At 37.7% G+C, this 19,555-nt stretch overlaps 1 protein-coding gene across 8 annotated transcripts in view; it reads left to right on the top strand.

The window, feature by feature from the left end:
• The first annotated feature begins 4 nt into the window (after positions 1–4).
• Positions 5–19,555, top strand: part of MIB1 (MIB E3 ubiquitin protein ligase 1) — a 77,872-nt gene continuing 58,321 nt past the window's right edge. For 4 of the 8 annotated variants that reach the window (XM_086890458.1, XM_023921253.2, XM_023921255.2 and 1 more), the window contains exons 1-4: positions 13–535; positions 9,445–9,616; positions 12,237–12,366; positions 14,249–14,353. In XM_086890458.1, the coding sequence (XP_086746584.1) occupies positions 307–535; positions 9,445–9,616; positions 12,237–12,366; positions 14,249–14,353 (636 nt within the window). In that variant the 5' untranslated portion in view covers positions 13–306. Of the gene's footprint in view, positions 536–9,444; positions 9,617–12,236; positions 12,367–14,248; positions 14,354–19,555 lie in introns of all 8 variants that reach the window. The other 4 variants (XM_086890449.1, XM_023921254.2, XM_086890474.1 and 1 more) reach the window with 2 other exon arrangements.

The following is a 19,555-nucleotide window of genomic DNA, read 5'->3' as shown; positions in this document are numbered from 1 at the left end:
GCGCAGCGCGGCGGGGCGGGGGCGACCCCGCCGGTCTCCCTGGAGCCGCCGCCGTCGCGGCCGCAGGTCCCGGATGTAGCGGCGGGAGCGGGGCTGGCGGTGGGAGCGGGCGGGGGGCGCCGCTGGGGCCGGGGAATGGGCGTGTAAGGAGCAGGGAAGGAAGGAAGGGAACGAGCGAGCGAAGGAGGAGAAGAGCCGGACGGAGATTCCCGCCCGGCGCCCGAGGTAGCCGCCCCCATCGGGGTCCCCCTCCGCCGCCTGCGGGCTGCGCGCCCCCTCCATCCGCCTCAGGGCGCCACCGCCGGGATGAGCAGCTCGCGGAACAACCGGGTGATGGTGGAAGGAGTCGGGGCCCGGGTGGTCCGCGGCCCGGACTGGAAGTGGGGGAAGCAGGATGGCGGCGAGGGCCATGTGGGCACCGTGCGCAGCTTCGAGAGCCCCGAGGAGGTGGTCGTGGTGTGGGACAACGGCACCGCCGCCAACTACCGCTGCTCCGGGGCCTACGACCTCCGCATCCTCGACAGCGCGCCCACCGGTGAGCGGGGAGGGAATGGAGGCTCCTCCACCCCCACGGCGGTGGGTCCGGGGGCAGCACCCCGGGGTGCTGGGGGGTCCCGTCCTGGGGAGCGGATTGCGCCCTTCCTTCTCCTTTTAGAGGTGCGCCTTTGCCTTGGATTTGGGCGGGGGGGAGTCAGGCACCCTCCCCCTCCCCGCGTGGTGTGTGTCTGTGCGCGTCCGTGTGTCTGTGTGTGCACACGCAAACTTGGGACAAATGTACAGCGCGGGGCCGCGGCCACAGAAGTTGTCCCGGGACTGCTAAATTGGGGTTGACAAAGCAAAAGTGATCTGCCACAGACTGCAGGTTCCTCTTGTGCTGGGCAGGAGGTGGAGAGTGGAAGCCGAGAGGGTGATACACCAAGGTTTGGGTTTGCTTTCACACCCCGATCCCCACCTTTTGAATTTATATTTCAGAACAATTTTGTAAAATAGTGTCAGTTATCCTTGAATCACTAGTATAGGGATAATTGCAGAGGAGATGTACTACCTTTTTACTAAAGGTTACACTAAGTGGTTGAAATACTGTGGTTTTGTGCCTGTAATCTGCATGTTGCCTTTTATCTGTATTGCCAAAGCTACTGTAAAATAGTAAAGGTACTGGGAGGAAAAAAGTGCATGGGTTCATTCTTTTAATTACTTGGCTGCTTGATATTTGTGCTTTAAATCCAGTCATTTTGGACAATGGAATTTGATCTGGACAGATATTATGCGGCAGTGTTACTGTTGCAAACACTGCAGGGAAATGTTCATTTTAGCACCTGTTTTTACAGTGAAAACTCACACAGAAAAATATAAATTTTGTTAAGTTTATTCAGAAATATCGTGAGGTGGCTTTTGAGCCAGTTAGGATTGCCTCAGTAATGAGATGTTTGCACTGATTTGTTGAGGCACTTGAGCTTTACTCTTTTGTAATGTGTCTTTCACTTATGATGGAGAGACCATCTTTGTGCCACCTATGTGTAGTGTTACAGCAAGGAAAATTATAGCAGTAGATTGAAGCTAAAAGATCTGAGGAGACAGAATCATGGAATTCATTCCGACTAATTAAAAACACGTTAAAACCACGAAAAGAACCCCAAATATTGCATGGTTATCCTTTGAGATGGATTTAATTTTTCAGTGGCTGGGTACGTTCCTCTCAGTTGGCATGATGATGATATTTTTTTTGAAAATCCTTTTGCATTGGGCTTTTAAAGCAAGAAAGGGGAGTCTTTCAAGTTGTGCTTGTGTTGCAGATGTTTATGCTTAGAAACTTTCACCGGTGTTTGATGTCCTGTAGAAACCAGTGGGACTGCTTCTGCTTAGAACTGAAGCGTATGCATAAATGTTGCATATGAGCCTCAAATACTTATTGTTCTGGCCCCGCCTGACGTATTTGCAAGCAGATGGTGTCCTCTTAACTGTATCTGGAAGCCCAGGCTTAATACTCAGTTTTGAAACTGTCATAGTTTTATTCCTGTTTTTTTGCTTTATTCCTTCTGAATTTTCGTTTCTGTTCATATTTTTGTATTCGAATTTTAACTTCTGTTTCAGATAAAACTGTGTACACTGTGTCACACACATTGCTGTTGTCACACTTAGCAAAATGGTGTCTCTTCCTGAGGTTTCTGGTGAGCATCATCCTCATGGAACTGTTGCGTGGATGTACTTAGGGTTGCATTTTGCTAGAGGAAATTTACGTTTCAGGTCTTTATTCCCTGGAGATAGGAAGAGTAAAAATCTGTAAAGTAGTTGTAACAAAAGGGTAAAGTTAATAGAGTTAAGGTGCTGTCAGTTTGGACTGAAATCCTGGGTTTACTGCTGATTCACTTTGTAGTCTTGTCTAAATCACTTCCCTTCTTTACTTTTTGGTAATACTTTGTTTTTTCTCTATAGTGGTGACTGTCCATTGTTTAGAGTAAGGGAGTATGACTTTGGATGATCGTTTGATACTTCTCTAGGGACATTAATGTAAGTGGGATTAGGTGACAGGAATTTATTGTTGTAATATTGATGATGTTGTTGAGCAAGGAAATGTTAAAAGGCATGGGGTGGCTTTTTGTTTGATGATACTAAGTGGAGTGTGTGTCATGGCTTTTACAGTTTAAAATGAAAAAAGTTCTCTGGTTCATGGATTTCCAGTCACAATATGATTGTAAGTTTATAGTGAAAATAAATATAAAAATACAGTAGTAAAAATAAAAATTGGTTATTGCTGGGAGTTTGTTCTGTTATGTATTCAAAACCAGTCTTGATTATAGGTTCTTAGAAGTAGTGCTGGCAGCCAGAGTTACTGTGTTGAGTTTGAGGCCTGTGCAGCTGGGAACAGTAGTTCAGTAGGTTCCTTCAGAAACTTACTGTGTTATAGAAGTAATGTTTGAAGTTCATTCTATTATTTTTTATTTTTTATTTTTTTTAAATGGCAAATTGAGTTTGGTTTGTGTATGTGCATATATATGTGTATGCCAGAACTATGCTTCATAGACTTAAAAAATACACTGTTCTTGTCTTTCAGTGGTTGTAGGCTATTACCAGCATTGTGACACTGTTAACATCTTAGAAAACTTGAATAGCCTTAGTGCTAAGATACTAGGATGGTCTTCTTAAAATGAAAACTCATTTACATGAGTAAGAAGAATGTCTTATAAATACTTTGCTCCAGATGTAGTCACCTGGGTCATGAGGGACTTGTGATACGAAGTTTGGGATTGTTTTGGTTATGTCTACCAGGCTTGCTGTATTAGCTGTCCTTTGGTGTGATCATATTTACATTGCCCTAGATTGCTTTAAGTGAGACAGGGCACTTGAGAGGGATTGGTAAAGCAAACATTTGAAAAGAATCAAAATTTCACATAGAAGTGAAACTTAAGTAGGTCCTGTGTAGGTGGCTTCTCAGTGGAACAAGTGGTCAGATGTGATGCATCAGTAGTGCAGTGTGGTTGTTCAATTACTTGCAAATCTGTTTTTTCTGTGAAGTAGCCTTTTGCCAGGATCTACAAGTCTTGAGTGTCCCCCTTTTTTGGTAGTGTTGTGGAAAAGAAACAGAAAGGAGTAGTTTTCTGAGTTGCTGAAGAGAAGCAGGAAAGTTGTAATCCAAGCTTTTTATTTAGTAAGGAAGGCAGCCTTTTACCTGAGGTAAAGGCCAGACAAGTAGCATGTTTGTAGAGAAAAATCTGGCTGTATTCACATAATAGTCATGAACATTACAGAAACTTTTTCTGTTTATTCTCTTTTTGAAGATTTGCTTTCTATAAAGCTTAGAATTCATTTGTCATTCATTTCCTTTCTTATACAGTTGGTTCAGAGTAACAATTATTTTTTTCCTGCCAAAAATGTTTACCAAATTGTGTTTGAATGAGGGGAGGTGGTGGAGGGGATCAGGAAATAGAAATCTTGATACAGAATTATCCCCCAGCTGGAGTGTGCAGCAGTGCAGTCTGGAAAGCATTGTGTGCTGTATTCTGGTAATATTGAAAATCTAGGTGTTACCTGTGGAAGATGAGTGGCTTTCTGTACTTGTATTAATAGGTTTTTGTACCTCAAAAGTGGCATAATTGATCATGAAGTCAGCTATGTTAAAACATTTTAAAAGACAGAGCACTTATGATTTATCCTGCATATTTATTTGTTCTTGCTTTTAGAACATCAAGTGTAATATATGGCAAATTGTCTTAGTCAAGATTTTTTTAGTGGCTACTTGTAAATATTTACAGGAGCCCTCACAAATTAAAAAAAAAAAAAATAATAGCTTCCTGATAATACACTATCCTGAGTAGTGATATTTGGGAGGCCTGTTTTTTTTTAAATAAACGTGTTCTTTTTTCTTCCTGCCCTTCCCCTTGTCTCCTACACTATAATCCTCTCCCTTCCTGTGTATCTTGTGATTCCCTTACCAGATAGGACACATGCTTTAGCAAGTCTGGCATTTTGCATCTATAATAATAATAGTTGGTCAGTTGGCTACTTCCAAATGGTGTATTTAGTAGAAGAGTTATGTTTGTGGGAACACTGGTTGGAGTTTTCATGCAGATTTTCAGAATCTAACTGGTTATCTCTAAGAATTCTTTGTTTTCAATTTACCTGGAGTCTGGCTGTAGTGTAAAAATAGTCTGGAGTGAAGGAATAGGAAGAACAAAATACTGTTACTGCTTTTTAAGTCAGTGTGTATACAAACCAATTTTTTAAGTTGTTTACAGAGTCCCATACCTGATGGTAGTATTGTCATGATATGCACGGATTTTGGTTCATTACAGTTGAGTAGAGAGTAACGACTCCATTGGAAACCAGATTTTGTTTGTTCTGAGAAGGGAAATAACTATTGGTGTCTTCTGTGTTTAGCAGTGAGTGTTGTGGATACCTTTTGTACATCTGATTTTACTGTTAAAATCCCTTTATTGGACAGCTGTAGATTACCACCTAATTATCTTCAGTACAAAAGAACTATTTGTAACAAATTCAAATAGCAATTTGAGCAACACTGCTTTTATTTCCTTTCGCAGCTGTAAGAGTGAGCATGGGTTTCAAAAACTTGTGAAAGGCTGTAAAATTGATGTATAAATGAGTAGACAGGAATGGTAGGCTAGGTAATCCAGAGAGGATTTGGGAAGAGATGAGAAAATTGAAGATAACCATGACATTAAGGTGAAAAACTAATATGAAATTCAAATAGTAAAAAGCATTAATGACAAGTGGACATCAGGAATATTGGATTTTGTGGTCTACTAAAGGTGAATGTACATAAGGAAATGGCCGCTATTTAAAAGTCATTAGGCATGGTGAAAGTACGCTTCTCATTACCTGGTTTGTTTTGGTTTTTAAAGTGTATATGTCACAACACCTGTTTAATTTTGAAATACCCTGATTCTAGGAAATTTTGAAGAATATTTAGAAGTTTTGTTTTTTTTTGTTAGTCTCAGTTTAGAGAGCTAAAGCGCTCTTTTGGTGCACAGCTGGTCAGCTATAGTGCTGCTGTTTGAATTTTGAAGTTTTTATGGCACTTTAATTTATTCCAATAGTTTAATGAATGCATTCTTTCCTAATATAATATAAACTTTGTAACATTTGTGTTTCTCAAGCTTTCTTAAACACCCTTCCTTTTGAAGACAGATTATGTGACAGATTTTGCTTTTGGGGCAGGGTTTTAGTTTGGCTCCAGAGCCTACACTTGATGCGGTCTCCTGGTTGTTCTTACATACTGTGCTTTGATTTTACATAATGGATGGTTTTGAAGTGCATAAAGTAAAAGTAAAAATTTTTTTGGTAGAAGTAAATTGAAATACATGATCTCGATGCTGATGAGCCTTCAGTCCGCTGGGATAGAACTAAACTAGTTTGAAACACTGCACATAGTATCTCCTTCCCTCCCCCTGAGTATGTGTAGTGACACCGTCAGGTCCTCAGTGCTGAGTTTTGGTGTGTGGATGGTTAACCAGCATATGGACACCTCGGTGATGCACGTTGTCCCCGTGCCACCCATAGAATGCCACAGAGGAGCAGGAATCCTCACTGCAGCCCATGGGGGAGCCCATGCTTAAAGAGTGTTTTCCTGAAGGGGTAAAGTTTGTGGAGAGGACCAATAATGGGGTAGGGGAACAGTATAAGGAGCTGTTACAGGCTGACCCTCCATTCCCCATCTACATGAAAAAGGTTGCCAAGCACTGGGACAGGCTGCTCAGAGGAGTGGTTGAATAACCATTTAGAAGTATTTAGAAGATGTGTAGGCACCACGGTGCTTAGGGATGTGATGTTGGCAGTGTTAGGTTGGATGGTCTTAAGGGCCTTTTCCAACCAAAAAGACTGTGAGTTTAATCTACCCTGGGAAAAAGCAGGGAGATAGAGGAGTTTGGAATGAAGGAATGCAGTTGTCTCTGTGAAGAAGGTGAAGTATAGGGAGAAGGTGTTTTAGTTTTTGTTTTCCTCACCATTCTCTCTTTTTTTTTAATTAGCTATACATTTTCCCCAAATCAAATCTCTTTTGCCTGTGATGGTGAATAATTTAACTTTTAGCTTGACCTAAGCTGTTTCATTTTGTTTTCACTCTTTGTCCTGTTGAAGAGGGAGAGTGAGAGACTGATTGGGAGGACACCTAACAGCCAGGCAAGGTCAACCAACCACCCTTGTGTACCTATAATATCTAATCAAACTTTAATTCTTCCAGTAATCTTTAACATGTATCATTGATCTAATTTTTTTTGTATTATGACCATGAGTAAGAGTTTAGTATCACATTATGTGATCAGTAGTAGCACCTTCTTTTACCTTTTTTTTTAGCATTGGAAGTTCAAGGTCTCTTAGTCCACTGTGACCAGAAGCTTACAAATCTGCTTCTTCCTCCAGATCTCTGGTGCAGTGGTTAGACATTGTGTAAGAGGATTACTTGCCTACTCCTGCCTTCCAGTTCTTTGTTTCTCATGGCAGTAGTGTTGTGCACCTCGAAGAATGAGGCTGGGAAATCAGTTCAGCTGAATATTTTTCCTCCTGGCTGTTTTCCAGCCTGGTATGTTTCTTGGTGCAGTTTGCATCTCAGCTCTGCAAAAGCCTTTTGCTCACATAATGTAAAGAATGGAGTAGCATGGTCAGGTGAAGCATGCGCTGAAGTGGCTGTTGCTGCTGGAATCATGTGTCAGGGAATGGATGAAGAAAGGCCATATCTATCAGGATGTTGTTTAGGGATCTGTGAGATACAGGTATGTCCCTTTAGAAAAGACACTTCAACTACAGGCATGCACTCTTCTGTTTTTTAAGTCCAAGATGCTATGGTCAGTAAAATTACTTGAGTCAAATATCTTTGTACAATGTTTTTCTTAATCTTTGATAAAGAAATTTTGCTGAGTTTTGCATAGCTGCTTTTGCCTTACTGTCAAGAAGTGTTTAGTTTTAAGTTTATAGTGAGATGACCTATTCTGTATCAAGTGATTCCTGATTATACCTCTTTTGTCCTTTTTCCTGGTGTTGGGTCAAGTGAAAGAATCCTACAGCATCCAATTCCTTCCCAGAAGTTCAACAGACATTAAATAATATAATCAAAAAATGTGTAACTTCTGTGTGAAGTGCCAATTTAGAAATCAGTTAGAAATAAAACAAAAACAAATACTACCTCTCAACCCCAAGTATATATATATAGTTATATACTATATATATAGTCTAACTATAGTTATATACTATAACTAGTTAGACTTTTTAAACAAGGTGACAAAAACACTAACAAGGTATTTCAGTGCTCTTATTGCAGCCACTTTTGAAGACTTTGGCTTTGAAACAAGAAAAAAAAAAAGAGTAAAATGCTTCAATACTATCCCTAGAGCAACTGTAGTCCTACTGAGAGTAAAGGGAAGGGCTACAAATGTGTTGCAGAGTTTTAAGGGCGTCTGTTACAGGAAGAGAATGAGGGATCTATCTGCTGGTGCTTAGTCTGGGGAAGAGAAGGCTCAGGGAGATCTTAAGGGTGTATATAAATACCTGATGAATGTTCTAAAGAGGATGGAGCCAGGCTCTTTTCAGCGGTGTCAAGTGACAGGGCAAGAGGCAACGAGCACAAATTGAAGTACAGGAATTTCCGCTGAAACAGAAGAAACATTTTTGTTCTAGGGATGCTTGAACACTGGAATATGCTGAGTTGTGGAGTCTGTTCTTGGTGGTGCTCAAAACCTGACTGGATATGATCCTGGGCATACAGCTCTCGCATACCCTGCTTTGAGCAGTGGTTGTTGGAACAGAGAATTTCCAAATGTTACTTCCAACCTTGGCTATTATATGTTTCTGTGAAATGATCAAATATGAAGGCATTTCCTTCAGTTTTGCCTTTTCAACTGTTGATTTTTCTTTGCTACAGATGGTTCAGCTGTTGGGTGTAAGTGACTAATAGTGATTTTATAGTGAATTTGGCAGTCATTTCTGAAAGCATCCCTTCTGGAGGGGGCAGAATCCATTCTTTTTCCTCACTTAATTTCAGACTGATCTGGGTTTTTTTTTAAGGGGAAGTGACTGGGAAACTTCTGTGATACTTTAGTTTCTTAGTGCTCATTTCTGTCTAGTGCTACAGACTGAATGCTAGTGCTTCTCTCTTCTATTGCTCAATTTTTTCCAAACAGCAGCAGAATTTGATTTTTTTTTTTAAATAAACTTGAGGCTGTTCACTCTATTCAGAATGGGTCGATGAAAATTTTGTGACATCATTTTCACTCTGCTGTAGCTTGGCAGAGCTGTAAGACTAAAGTCATACGAAGTGGATCAGTTTTTGTGGAAGGCTTGTGAGAGCCCATGCTGGTGAGTTACATCTGGTCTGTCTCTGACACATTCTTTTTAAAAACAAAATCAGAATAACAGTAAAATGCTTCAAAAATGGGAACAGATTTTCATCAAGCTAATGGCATCTCTCCAAGAGAGCTTAATTCTTTTCCTGTATAAAAAAGAATAGAGACAAACACTTACATTTTCCAGTGTACAAAATGTGTAAGTCAAACCAGTAATTTTCAAGCTGTCAGACACAGTGGAGCACAGTAGCCTTTGTGATAGAATGTGTGTTGATAGCTGTACTCTAGAGATAAAATTCTAGATTGCCCTGTGTATTTTGATAAACGTTTCTTATTCTTCAACTTTTAGTGAAAAGATTTCTCATTTTCTTTTTCTCCTTTGTATAGATGGAAGGAAGCAGACATAGCCTTCTCAGCTTTTTAAGCTTTGAGAATATAGAATATTTCAGGAGCAAACTGACAACTGGAGATACAAGGCAAAGTCCTCTATCTTTTCCCCTCAGTGATATAGGCTGATAGGGTATAAGCAGCAGCTTTTCTTTATTGTTGACTTTCTAGTATATGGTTTCAAATTATAATGGTGTGCATCAGAAGTCTGTGTAGCAATGCAGCAAAGATTTTAGGTTTGTTTGTTTTTTTGGTTTCCCTCTCACAGGTATCAAGCATGATGGGACTATGTGTGATACTTGTCGACAGCAGCCTATCATTGGTATCCGATGGAAGTGTGCTGAATGCACAAATTATGACTTGTGCACAGTTTGCTATCACGGGGACAAGCATCACTTGAGGCATCGTTTTTACAGAATTACTACACCGGGAAGTGAAAGGTAAAACCTAACTTACTCCTTCTGAAATCAAGTAGGAACAGGTATTTGTGGTGAACTTTTAAACTGAATATTTGGTTACTGAAATTTGGGTTAGGTAAGAGAGTGGCTCAAGGTTAGATTCTGTTTCTGGGAGGAGGATAACTAGCATAAGTCTTTGGATCTTGGAAAACCTGGAAACTTTAGGAAGAATGTAGTACAGGAAAAAGGATATGATTATTCAGTTTTGCTTAATCTCCTTGAGGCTTTCCTAGTTTTTGTGTTATCATATAGCAGCTTTAAAACAAAGGCAATTACCTTTACATTATGTGTTATCATAAAAAGATTTGTTAATGAATTCTGAATATGAAGGTTTAATTAGGTTCAATAGTGGTGTGGACAGACTGAGGGAATATACCTTCCTTGAAGGTTATGGAAAACAGAATGATCTGGGAATAAAAACTTGGACTTGAACTGTTTAAACTGCTCACTACAGGAAGCAGAGAAAAGATGCTATGCAGGGTTGTTCTACCCTTGCCTTGGTTTTCATGTTCTTAAACACCTGTTATCACCTTTCAGTGGAGAACTCTGAAAAAAATTGCATTTAGTGTGTGCTTGCATAGGTGTTCTTGACTTTAAATAATTTGTCTCAGTCCAAAGCCCCTCTCTGTTATGATTTATCTACCAGATAAGTGAGAGCAGTGATACTTGCCTGCTGCTAAATAGTTGGAGAGCCACAGAAAAACACTGCGTAAAGGCTAGACACTGTGGTGTCACCTCTGTGATGTTTCCTGAATGTTCTTTCATGAAATCATCAAAATATTTTCTTTTTCGATATGGTACTCATTTGAATGTGACGTGTGAGACAACATCTATATCTTCTTCTTGGAGAAGTTAGATTTACAAGGATTTTGTAAATTAGTGGTGTGCTTTAAACAGTTCTTTCACGGTTCAGGGAAGTGGCTGGAGCACACAACCTGAGGTCTCAAATTGTGTCTTATAGGGTCTGTGTTTAAGTTTTAACTGTGGCTCAGATGGCCAAGTCAGTGGGTTATTCAAAATGTAAGAATTTTTTTTTTTTTTTTTTTTTTTTTTTTAGCTTTAGGTACCAAATAGGTATCATAAACTTATTCTCAATTGGAATGTTGAATACAGAACAAGATTTAGAAGCTGGACTTAGAAATGCTGGCTTAGTGTAGTTAAAGTAGAATAGGTGACAAAATACATATGTTCTCTATTTCTTTTTTTTTGAAGTCTTGTTTCTTTGAGAATGCTTGCCAGGCTTTCTTTTCTTTCGTAGGTTGACGTTTCCTTTGTAGTTTTAAGAGGTTGGTTATGGTGAATACAGCACAAGTTTTAGTTTTGAAGATCGATTGTACACTGTGTAATATTGCTGGAAATTTTTTGCATCTTGTCACTTTCTTCCTTTCTTTGTTTACTCTCACTGAGCTCTTATCTAGAAGGCAGCTTCTTCTGCCAAGGAGCTGTATCTATTGGATCAAGCTTAGCTGAGAAAAAAATGATGGAAGTTAACTGTTTTAGGGCGGAGAAAATAGCAAAACAGTGCTGTTGAATTTGAGGAATGTCTCACAGGAAAATGGCAAAAGACATGTAAGAACGTTTTGATGAAGGGAAGCATATGCTCTTACTATTTTATTTTTGAGTTTGGGATATCATATGGGTAGCATGATGAAGTAATGTGTGTAGGTTTGTGTCTCAGTTTTCTAGGTGTTGGGAACTTTTTAAGAAGTTTCTCTAAACAAGATTACCTTGTGTTTTCAATAACTTTAATTTTTCTCAGGGAAAAAAAGTGGTCAGTATTTTCACATTCTCTTTGCATTGATTGTAACAGTTGAACTTTTCCCTTGTGTGCCATCTGCTGGATGTTAAAAGTTAGCAGGAGGCTGAGAAATTTCCTGAAGTGGTCAGGAAACATTCTGAATGTCAGCTGAAAAATTCTTTTGTCTGGCAACGTTCCTGGCATGAAGTAAGAAGTCTCGTTGCATGAAAATTGGTGGCTTTTGAGATGATGATTTCTAGTTAAACAATCGTATACTGTTCTGTTTAGGCTTATCTACTTCAGTCCTGTTGAAGTCAGAAGGAAAAGAAGAGTTTGCTTAAAAAAAAATGCATAATATGACTGAAAAAATGGATGCTACTATATTGACTTAAATTTGCCAAGAGATGCAATAAAAAGCAAGTAGAAAAACTGAGGGAGGGGGGGAAAAGAGATGCTCTAAATAGCATAATTCTAAATAAAAGTGACAGGGCAGTTGTGGGACAGAAGTATTGGCTCAGAGTGCATCTAAGAGAAACTGAAATATGTTTATATGGCTCTGCATGTACTTTAATGATCTTAATATAAATACAGATCTATATGCAAGCATTTACAAGATGAATGCTCCTACTAGGAAGTCTGGAGAAAAATTGTTAAAATTAAAAAACTAATTATGAATATTCAATAAATCGGATGTTGGAAGAGTGCGGGTTTTTGTCTTGTGTGCTGCTTGTGTGATTCATGCACTGAAATCTGCAGTTGTGGGTTGTTTTTGTATTAAGATGCTCTCCTTCCCATCCCCAAAGATTTGTTTTGGACTTCCTTTATTATCTTGACATTTGTGGGTTCTTCTTTTAATAACTTCAGGGTATTGTTGGAGTCTCGACGTAAATCAAAGAAAATTACAGCAAGAGGAATCTTTGCAGGTGCCAGGGTGGTGCGAGGAGTTGACTGGCAATGGGAAGATCAAGATGGTGGCAATGGGCGTAGAGGAAAGGTAAAAATAAAACTGGTTTAAATAAAAAGCTGCACCTTTTTGTTCATGTGATGGACTCAGTGGCCTTTTAATTGTAGAGCAAAAATACAATCCTGAAAGCTACTATTTTAATTGGCTGGGCATTTTTAAATCTTATTTTGTAATTCTTAAGTGTTTAGAAAGAGGAGGGTGTGTCTACCATAGCCAGTATTTTACATTTTAGTACATCTTAATTTGCATTTTTTTACAATATCAGCACAGAATCGTTTTAATTACGAATTTTTTGTCATGGCTGTCTGCTTATGGTTGACTTGTAGCAACATTAAGATCTTGAGCTTATTTCAGTATTGCTAGAGAGCTGGTATAAAAACAGAGCTATCAGGAGTAACCCTGTCTAGTAATCACTGCATTCTGTAGTCTTACTGCTTGTGGGCCAGCACATTTGTGTATCTCTTGCTCTTGGTTTTCAGCGCTGGTACCCTCGGGTTTTGTTTTTCACCTAATGATTATAGGGACTTCTCCAGTTTAAAATTAAAAATCTTCACAAGTTTTGGGTGTGGATATTATGTTACTGGCTTAGGACAATATAGGAGTGCTTTTGATGCAGTGCTATAGTGAAAATATTTGTATTTATTGAAAATTATACGGAATGATAAGTTACTAATCATAACCCTTGCATATTTTCCTTTTACAACTTCCATTTACCTTGAGAACTAATGAAAGTTTGATATCAGTATGAACATACAACAGGCATTGTAAAATATACTGTTACTTTTACCACCAGATTTGAGAACTGGATGCCCTTATGTCTTGGTGACCTGGTCTTTGTTGAATTTATTTTTAATACACTTAAACAGCATTTAAAGGAGAGTGAAAAGTTCCTGAATATGATATTTAGCCTATTTTTTATTCTTGTTCAGATTATTTTATATCCTAGACATTTATGGAAGCCTTAGGACTTCTGGGGATTTAATTTTGAATTTTGCTGAAAGGCAAAGTTTAAATCTCTTAAAGCAAGATATATATAAATGCGACTTTTTTCATCTCAATTATTTACCTCTTCCCATGTCAAGATACAGTGAAATCTCTGAAACTTCACAAAATGAATCTTATCCTGCATGGTCTGCTTTGTGTACTAAATTTGTATTAGGGTGATTGTTTGCCTATACATCTGAAAATATGTGTGTGTGTATATATATATATATATACATACGTATATATATATATATACATACATATATATATATACACATACACTAAATTAGATTTTGCATATATAAATTCATATAAATATTTTTAAATGAGGAAAAGTACATCATATATGGAAGAAACACTGTTTAAATAAATATAAATAAGAGTGAAAGCAAATTCTGGAAACTGATTTTTTTTTTTCCTTTTTTTAAATAATGGCAGTGTTTTCAGAATTTGGTGCATGGTCTCCTGATTTCAGAAATGTCAGCAAAAGACATTTTCACTCTCCTTTTGTACTGTTAAACATAATGGCTCTGCAAATAAAACTTTGTCTCTTAACAGTGCACAGCCAGCAGGCTAATGCAAGTTAAACCAGACATATTGAAACAATTAGAAAAAATTTTGTCTTGTTTGTCTTAGAATCTGCTTCTGGTAAGAACATTTCAGAGCAGTTCAGATTTTGTTCTCTGCTTGTGTAGTTAGATAACCTCCAAATATACTAAAGAAAAATAGGCCTATGAAGTATATATTCAGACTTCTACCTTAACACACCTAGGGAACACTTGCATAAAGCAGAAAACAGCTTCAGAAAATTTTATCAGGTTTAGTAAAGCTGCAATATCATTAATTATTTTGAAGAAATGAATAAGTTCAAATTGAGCTTCTGAGTCTTTGCTCTAGGAACCATTTTCTTATTTTCACAACTGAATAGGTAACTGAAATCCAAGATTGGAGTGCGTCGAGTCCACATAGCGCAGCATATGTTCTTTGGGACAATGGTGCTAAAAACCTTTACAGAGTTGGCTTTGAAGGCATGGTAAGTATAAAAGAATACAAAGGGTAAAATGCATGAAGGGGGAAGGGTAGTAAGAATAACTTGTGCTTTATGGTCCTGCTTTTGTAATATGCTTTGTCAGTTTGCATGCTGGTAGTCAGGTCATTGTGAATCCAGCTGTAAGGGTCATGCATATGTATTAGTAAGAAAGTCTGATCTGGGAATTTATTTAATGTGAATAACTAGAAGTTAAGAGCTGCTTCCTGCCACAGTAAATATTTGCATCACACACATTTATCTTTCTGTGCTACTGTTGTGTTTAAATTAAAATTCAGAAAAGACTGGCAAGCGTAGTTACAAACTTTTTAAAAAATCCCGTTCTTCAACTCCTGAACTCTTCAGCAGAGTTCAAAATTTGGTGTGATTACTGCAAGATCTGCAATTTTTAAATTACTGTCAACACTTGGAGTGCTATTGAGAGCAATTTTCTTTTTGCAAATGGAAAGGTGTTGAATTAAATTACGACCTTAATTTGCTTTAGTGGTAAATTTTTCTGTTTCCTTTTGAAGCTTCTCCAGCAACTTCTTTAGCTTTAGAGAGAAAATGGGTCAGACTCTAGCCTAAGTGCCTTCTGTTGCTTGGTTTTCTTATCCTAATGTGGGTCAAGGAAAGGTTACTTTGATTATCAACTGCTTAAAACATTTTAATTAGCATTTTCTCTGCATGATTTTTGTTTGATTGTGCAGAGGGAAATCATGTTAATTTAACATTGAAGTGTCATTTTGTCAGATGTGTAACAGTATAAAATGTTAGACAATGACCAGTTACTTTTTTGAATGTAAACTATTTGACCTTATATAGCCTCACTTCAAGTTTATTTTTATACTTAAAATGAAATAAATACCACTTTTGTGGTAAATACAATAGTGTTACTTTTAAAAAGAATAAACTAATTTAGTGCAGGTCAGCTTTTCTGATGCATTAAGATCCTAGAGATAAAATATGAATCAGTATTAAATCATGTGCTTCATGGTGTCCTCTAGTTTTAAGGAAAATTCTTTATATACTGGCAAAAATGAATGTGTGTTGTATTTTGTAGTATAACATTAAATTAATGTTTGGTATCTTCCTTCTTGTGATACATGGGAAAGAAAGAGTTATAAGATCTGGATAGAACAGGATACAGATCAGCTGATTTTTTTTGTTGTTGTGTCTGTTATGACTTCAGTTGCTATGTTAAAATTTTTGATCTATGTAGTAAAAGTGCTGTGGAATCATTGAAGATTCCTTCAGGAAAAAAGTATATTTGAGATAAGTTATATTCTGCTTTGAAACAGTTATTCCCTTAAAAAAATATATATTATTATTAAATCAACTACATTCTGTTTCCAAACTTTTGTCACCTCTGAAAGTGTTAAATATTTCTAGAAAACTCCATTAAATACTGCAGCTATAAATTTGACAGGGTGATGGTGACCTTTCGCACAAGTTTTGTAGAAATGCAAATATTTGGTCAATTAAAAAAAAGAATCCCGTTAAACTGTGTGTGAGAGTACATACAAAGATGTTGTATTTAGGAAAATAGAGAAAATATATGTACATGTGGACATACAGAAAGGATAATTTGAGGCTGTGTAAGTAGTGCTTACCTGATTGTAATCCATTCTTACACTAATTGTATCTTTGGTGTTCTGATCAAATGCAATTTTCACTTCAGACAGAATGGATTCTTGGATATCTATGGGAGTCATTTGAATGTAATGCTTAATTTTATAACTGATTAATAATTTGTTAAGTGTACAATTCATTATTATTCTTTACAACTATTTGTGTGCTGTTACATAAAGCTAAGACTGCCAGGAAGTTCACATAAAGTTGGGGCAAACCTGTTTTGGTACTTGGAAATTGGTTTTAAAGGTCCAAAAAATGTGGAATCAACAATACTCAAGAGTGTGTACCCATGTAAATACAGCTGGGAAGAGACCCTGACTTGCAAATGGATAACACTTGACTCTAATGCTAATGTAGCTGATTAAAGAAACACAGCTCATTATTGTAAGTCAGTGTTCTTGTTTGATAGCTGATAGGCGGCATCTGGTCCTCAAAATTAATCTATCTGGCCTGCCAGCCTCGGGGGGGATGAGGTTTGGCTGGTGGGGTAGCAGGTGCTGTCTGAAAACATGCATTTATTTGTGGTCAGATACTTGGAGGTTTTATTTGTGTTTGCTGTGTTTACTGTTTATATATGAAGTGGCTGAGAAGTGCATCTTGCCTTTTTTTTTTTTTTTTTTGTGAAGTCTGACATTTAAATCTGGGAGTTTCTGTTGCCACAGGCCACAAATTCCCAAAATGTATGATGCTGTTAGATCAGATAAAATGTTAGCTACATCCTTAGTAAGAATGAACTACTGTTGGCTTATCCGGTTGGTTACTCTAATCACATTTCTTACCCATGTGTATTCAGAGTCCTGAGCCAAACTGAGCTGTTAACCACATAACCTGCTTTAAAAATGTTTGAACATATCCTTTAGAAATAGAGGTCATATGGAATTAATGGGAAGATTGTGATTTTGTTTTTGGGGCTTGTGTCTGGATTTTATTTCTTTGTATCACGTGAGCTGAGGATGTAAAGCTGGCAACTTCCCTTGGTTTTCAGTGGAAAATAGTTCCATCCACAGAAGTGTCCTAAATCAGTTTCATTATTTAGGAATATTTTTCTTTCAGAATTTCTTTGCTCTGTACCACTTGCCTTTTTTTTTGCTGCAATTAGCCTCTCCTTGTTTCTCGTTACGTAGGATTGTGCTTTCATGTGTGTAGCCTCTGAAAGAAGTATCTGTAGTTGTCACCATCATTGTCACAGTGATCTGTAAGTCATGGTATTGTCACACCATCTGTGTTGGTGTACTTTTTTTCCACAATTCCGAATAGTGAGTTCATAAGGGAAGTTGAGATTGTGTGCCTCTAGGTGATTGATAGTTAATGTCTTTTCATCAACTTTTATTTGGATACCCATGAAATTATTCTTTGAAATTGCTTTAGAGGATTTTAAGAATTGCTTGTTAACACTTTTCTTTTTAAATAAAAGCAATGTAGATTTCTTGGTATACTAGGCATTATATGTGAGTGTTACAAAATATACAGAAATATGCCTTCCACTGTAGTTAAAACTGTCAGATCTTAATGTCAGTCAGATCATCAGTCCTCTAGTCATTTATCTTGTCACCACAACAATTAAAATAAGATACTTAGGAAGGAACAACAAGAATATTTTCTTAGTTTAGTGTCCTTCTGTTTCTTTTCAGTGCTGACCATAATTGTTTTTAAAAAACAAATTCAAGAATTTTTGGACACCTTTATGCAAGCAGGAGGTGTTTTTTAATACATTACCTGTAGTATAAGTTAGATGTCAATAAGAAAACTTAGGTGGTCAGTTGTTTTTGAATCCAGAGAGGAAGGAGATATTTATATTTACCTTGTGCATTTATTTGCATTTGTCAGTAGATTGTTTTGCTTCTTTTTGATGTAGTTACATTTCTCCTGTCCTCTCAACCAAGTTTTCATCTTTCTGTGTTGTGAAGAAAAATATTTCCATTAAGCAGAAATGTACCTATTGATCATATTGCAATTTTATTTAAAGGATTAACTGACAAGGAAGACTGTATCTTCCTTTATGAAAAAAAGTTACACATGCAAAGCTTTTTTTAAGTGCTTATAATAAATAGTAAGATTACAAACCATTCACTCAGGATTTGCCTGAGATCTGGTTTCCTCTGTAAGAAATTGTTACTGCTGTTTCTGTGTCTCACACTTTGTCATTTGAGTCACTTTCTCTACTATCTTCTACCTTCTCCATTTATTACTTCACTTTTCCCAGCTTCTTAAAGCTGAGAAGGATTTGAGTTCATGAAATTTGAAATAATGGTATTTCTTATAAACTTTTAGCTAAAACTTAAGGATTTATCCAGTCTCTTCTTGCCTTAATCTGGTGACAAAGCAGCATGCACTGAATTTTTTCCATTTGCCTCTGAAGGGCTGATTTCCTTGCCAAAAGCTGCTGTAAGTTTGAAGAGTTACAGTGACCTTTACTGTATGTATTCATTGCTACCTTAAAAAATGGCAGCTGTGGCACTATTCCTGCTGGTGTATCTGTAAGATCAGTATTAATTTCTCCCCTGGTATTTGCTGCTGATGTTAGGTTCTGTAACAGTGCATCTGGATCAAACATTGCTTTTTTTTCTCAGCAGCACCACTAGTTTTCTTATCAAGTCTGTAGACCCTCCCTCCCTGTTTTTGATGGATGGCATTCCATATTGATCGGAATAACTTGATAGTTATTTCTGTAGTCAGCTGCTCCTTCAGCTTTGTTTTCCTTCTCAAGGTCGGGGATAATGGTGCTTTTACACCATCTGCCAGCACTGATGGCCTTGCTCTACATTTTCTAATTCTGCGCAGTTTTATGAAGATGACATTGCTGCTGTTTATTTTATTGGTGTAATTGGATGGTATGTCAAAGTAAAGTGTTACATTTACTGTATTTCCCATTTGACTGGGCATATTGTGAGATCTCTATGTAATACAGTCACATACTGCTGGAATGAAGATTTTTGGTAAGTTAAAGTGTGGATGCTAGAAGACTGAAGTTCTTCATTGTAGGCAAAAACCAATTACTGCCCATTGGTCATGTGCATCAGCTGTTAGTACTGACCTGGTAGTTGTGCTTTACAGTGTCTGATTCCTTAAGTTCTCACTGATTGCCTGCTTAACTGGGCTTTTTGTCTCTAATTGTACAGAAATTCTACAAAATCTATAGCTTATTTTTCTCTTTTTTGTAAGAATACTATTTGGGGTTTATCAAACAATTTCTCCATCAAGTCGTTGTGGAAAAGCTGATTTGTTTCTCTTTACCAGATATTTACATTACACCCAGCCTCACAGTTGTTACTTCTTTTTCTGGTGGTGTCACTGTGAGTCTAAAACTTGTATTCTAACATCCCTTGTTTTGGTACTTTCCTTCGTACACTAGCACATCTCATCTCCAAACAATCTGCTATTTTGATTGATTTTGAAGTCTCAGGGTGACTCATAACTTTTAGAAATCCCAGTGGGGTTCTCTATAGTGCGAAGCCTGGTGCATCCAGGCACCATCCATGTGTGTTTTTGCTCCGTGTGCACTAGGGGGGCCTCTTGCCATGCAGTCCTCAGAGTAGGGTGACCAGGAGCTTACCATCATCCCTGATTTTTTAC

The sequence above is a fragment of the Cyanistes caeruleus genome, chromosome 1 (genome assembly GCF_971803275.1).
Source record: "Cyanistes caeruleus chromosome 1, bCyaCae1.hap1.1, whole genome shotgun sequence".
Classification (NCBI taxonomy): Eukaryota; Metazoa; Chordata; class Aves; order Passeriformes; family Paridae; genus Cyanistes; species Cyanistes caeruleus.
This window is presented reverse-complemented; position numbering and strand designations above follow the sequence as displayed.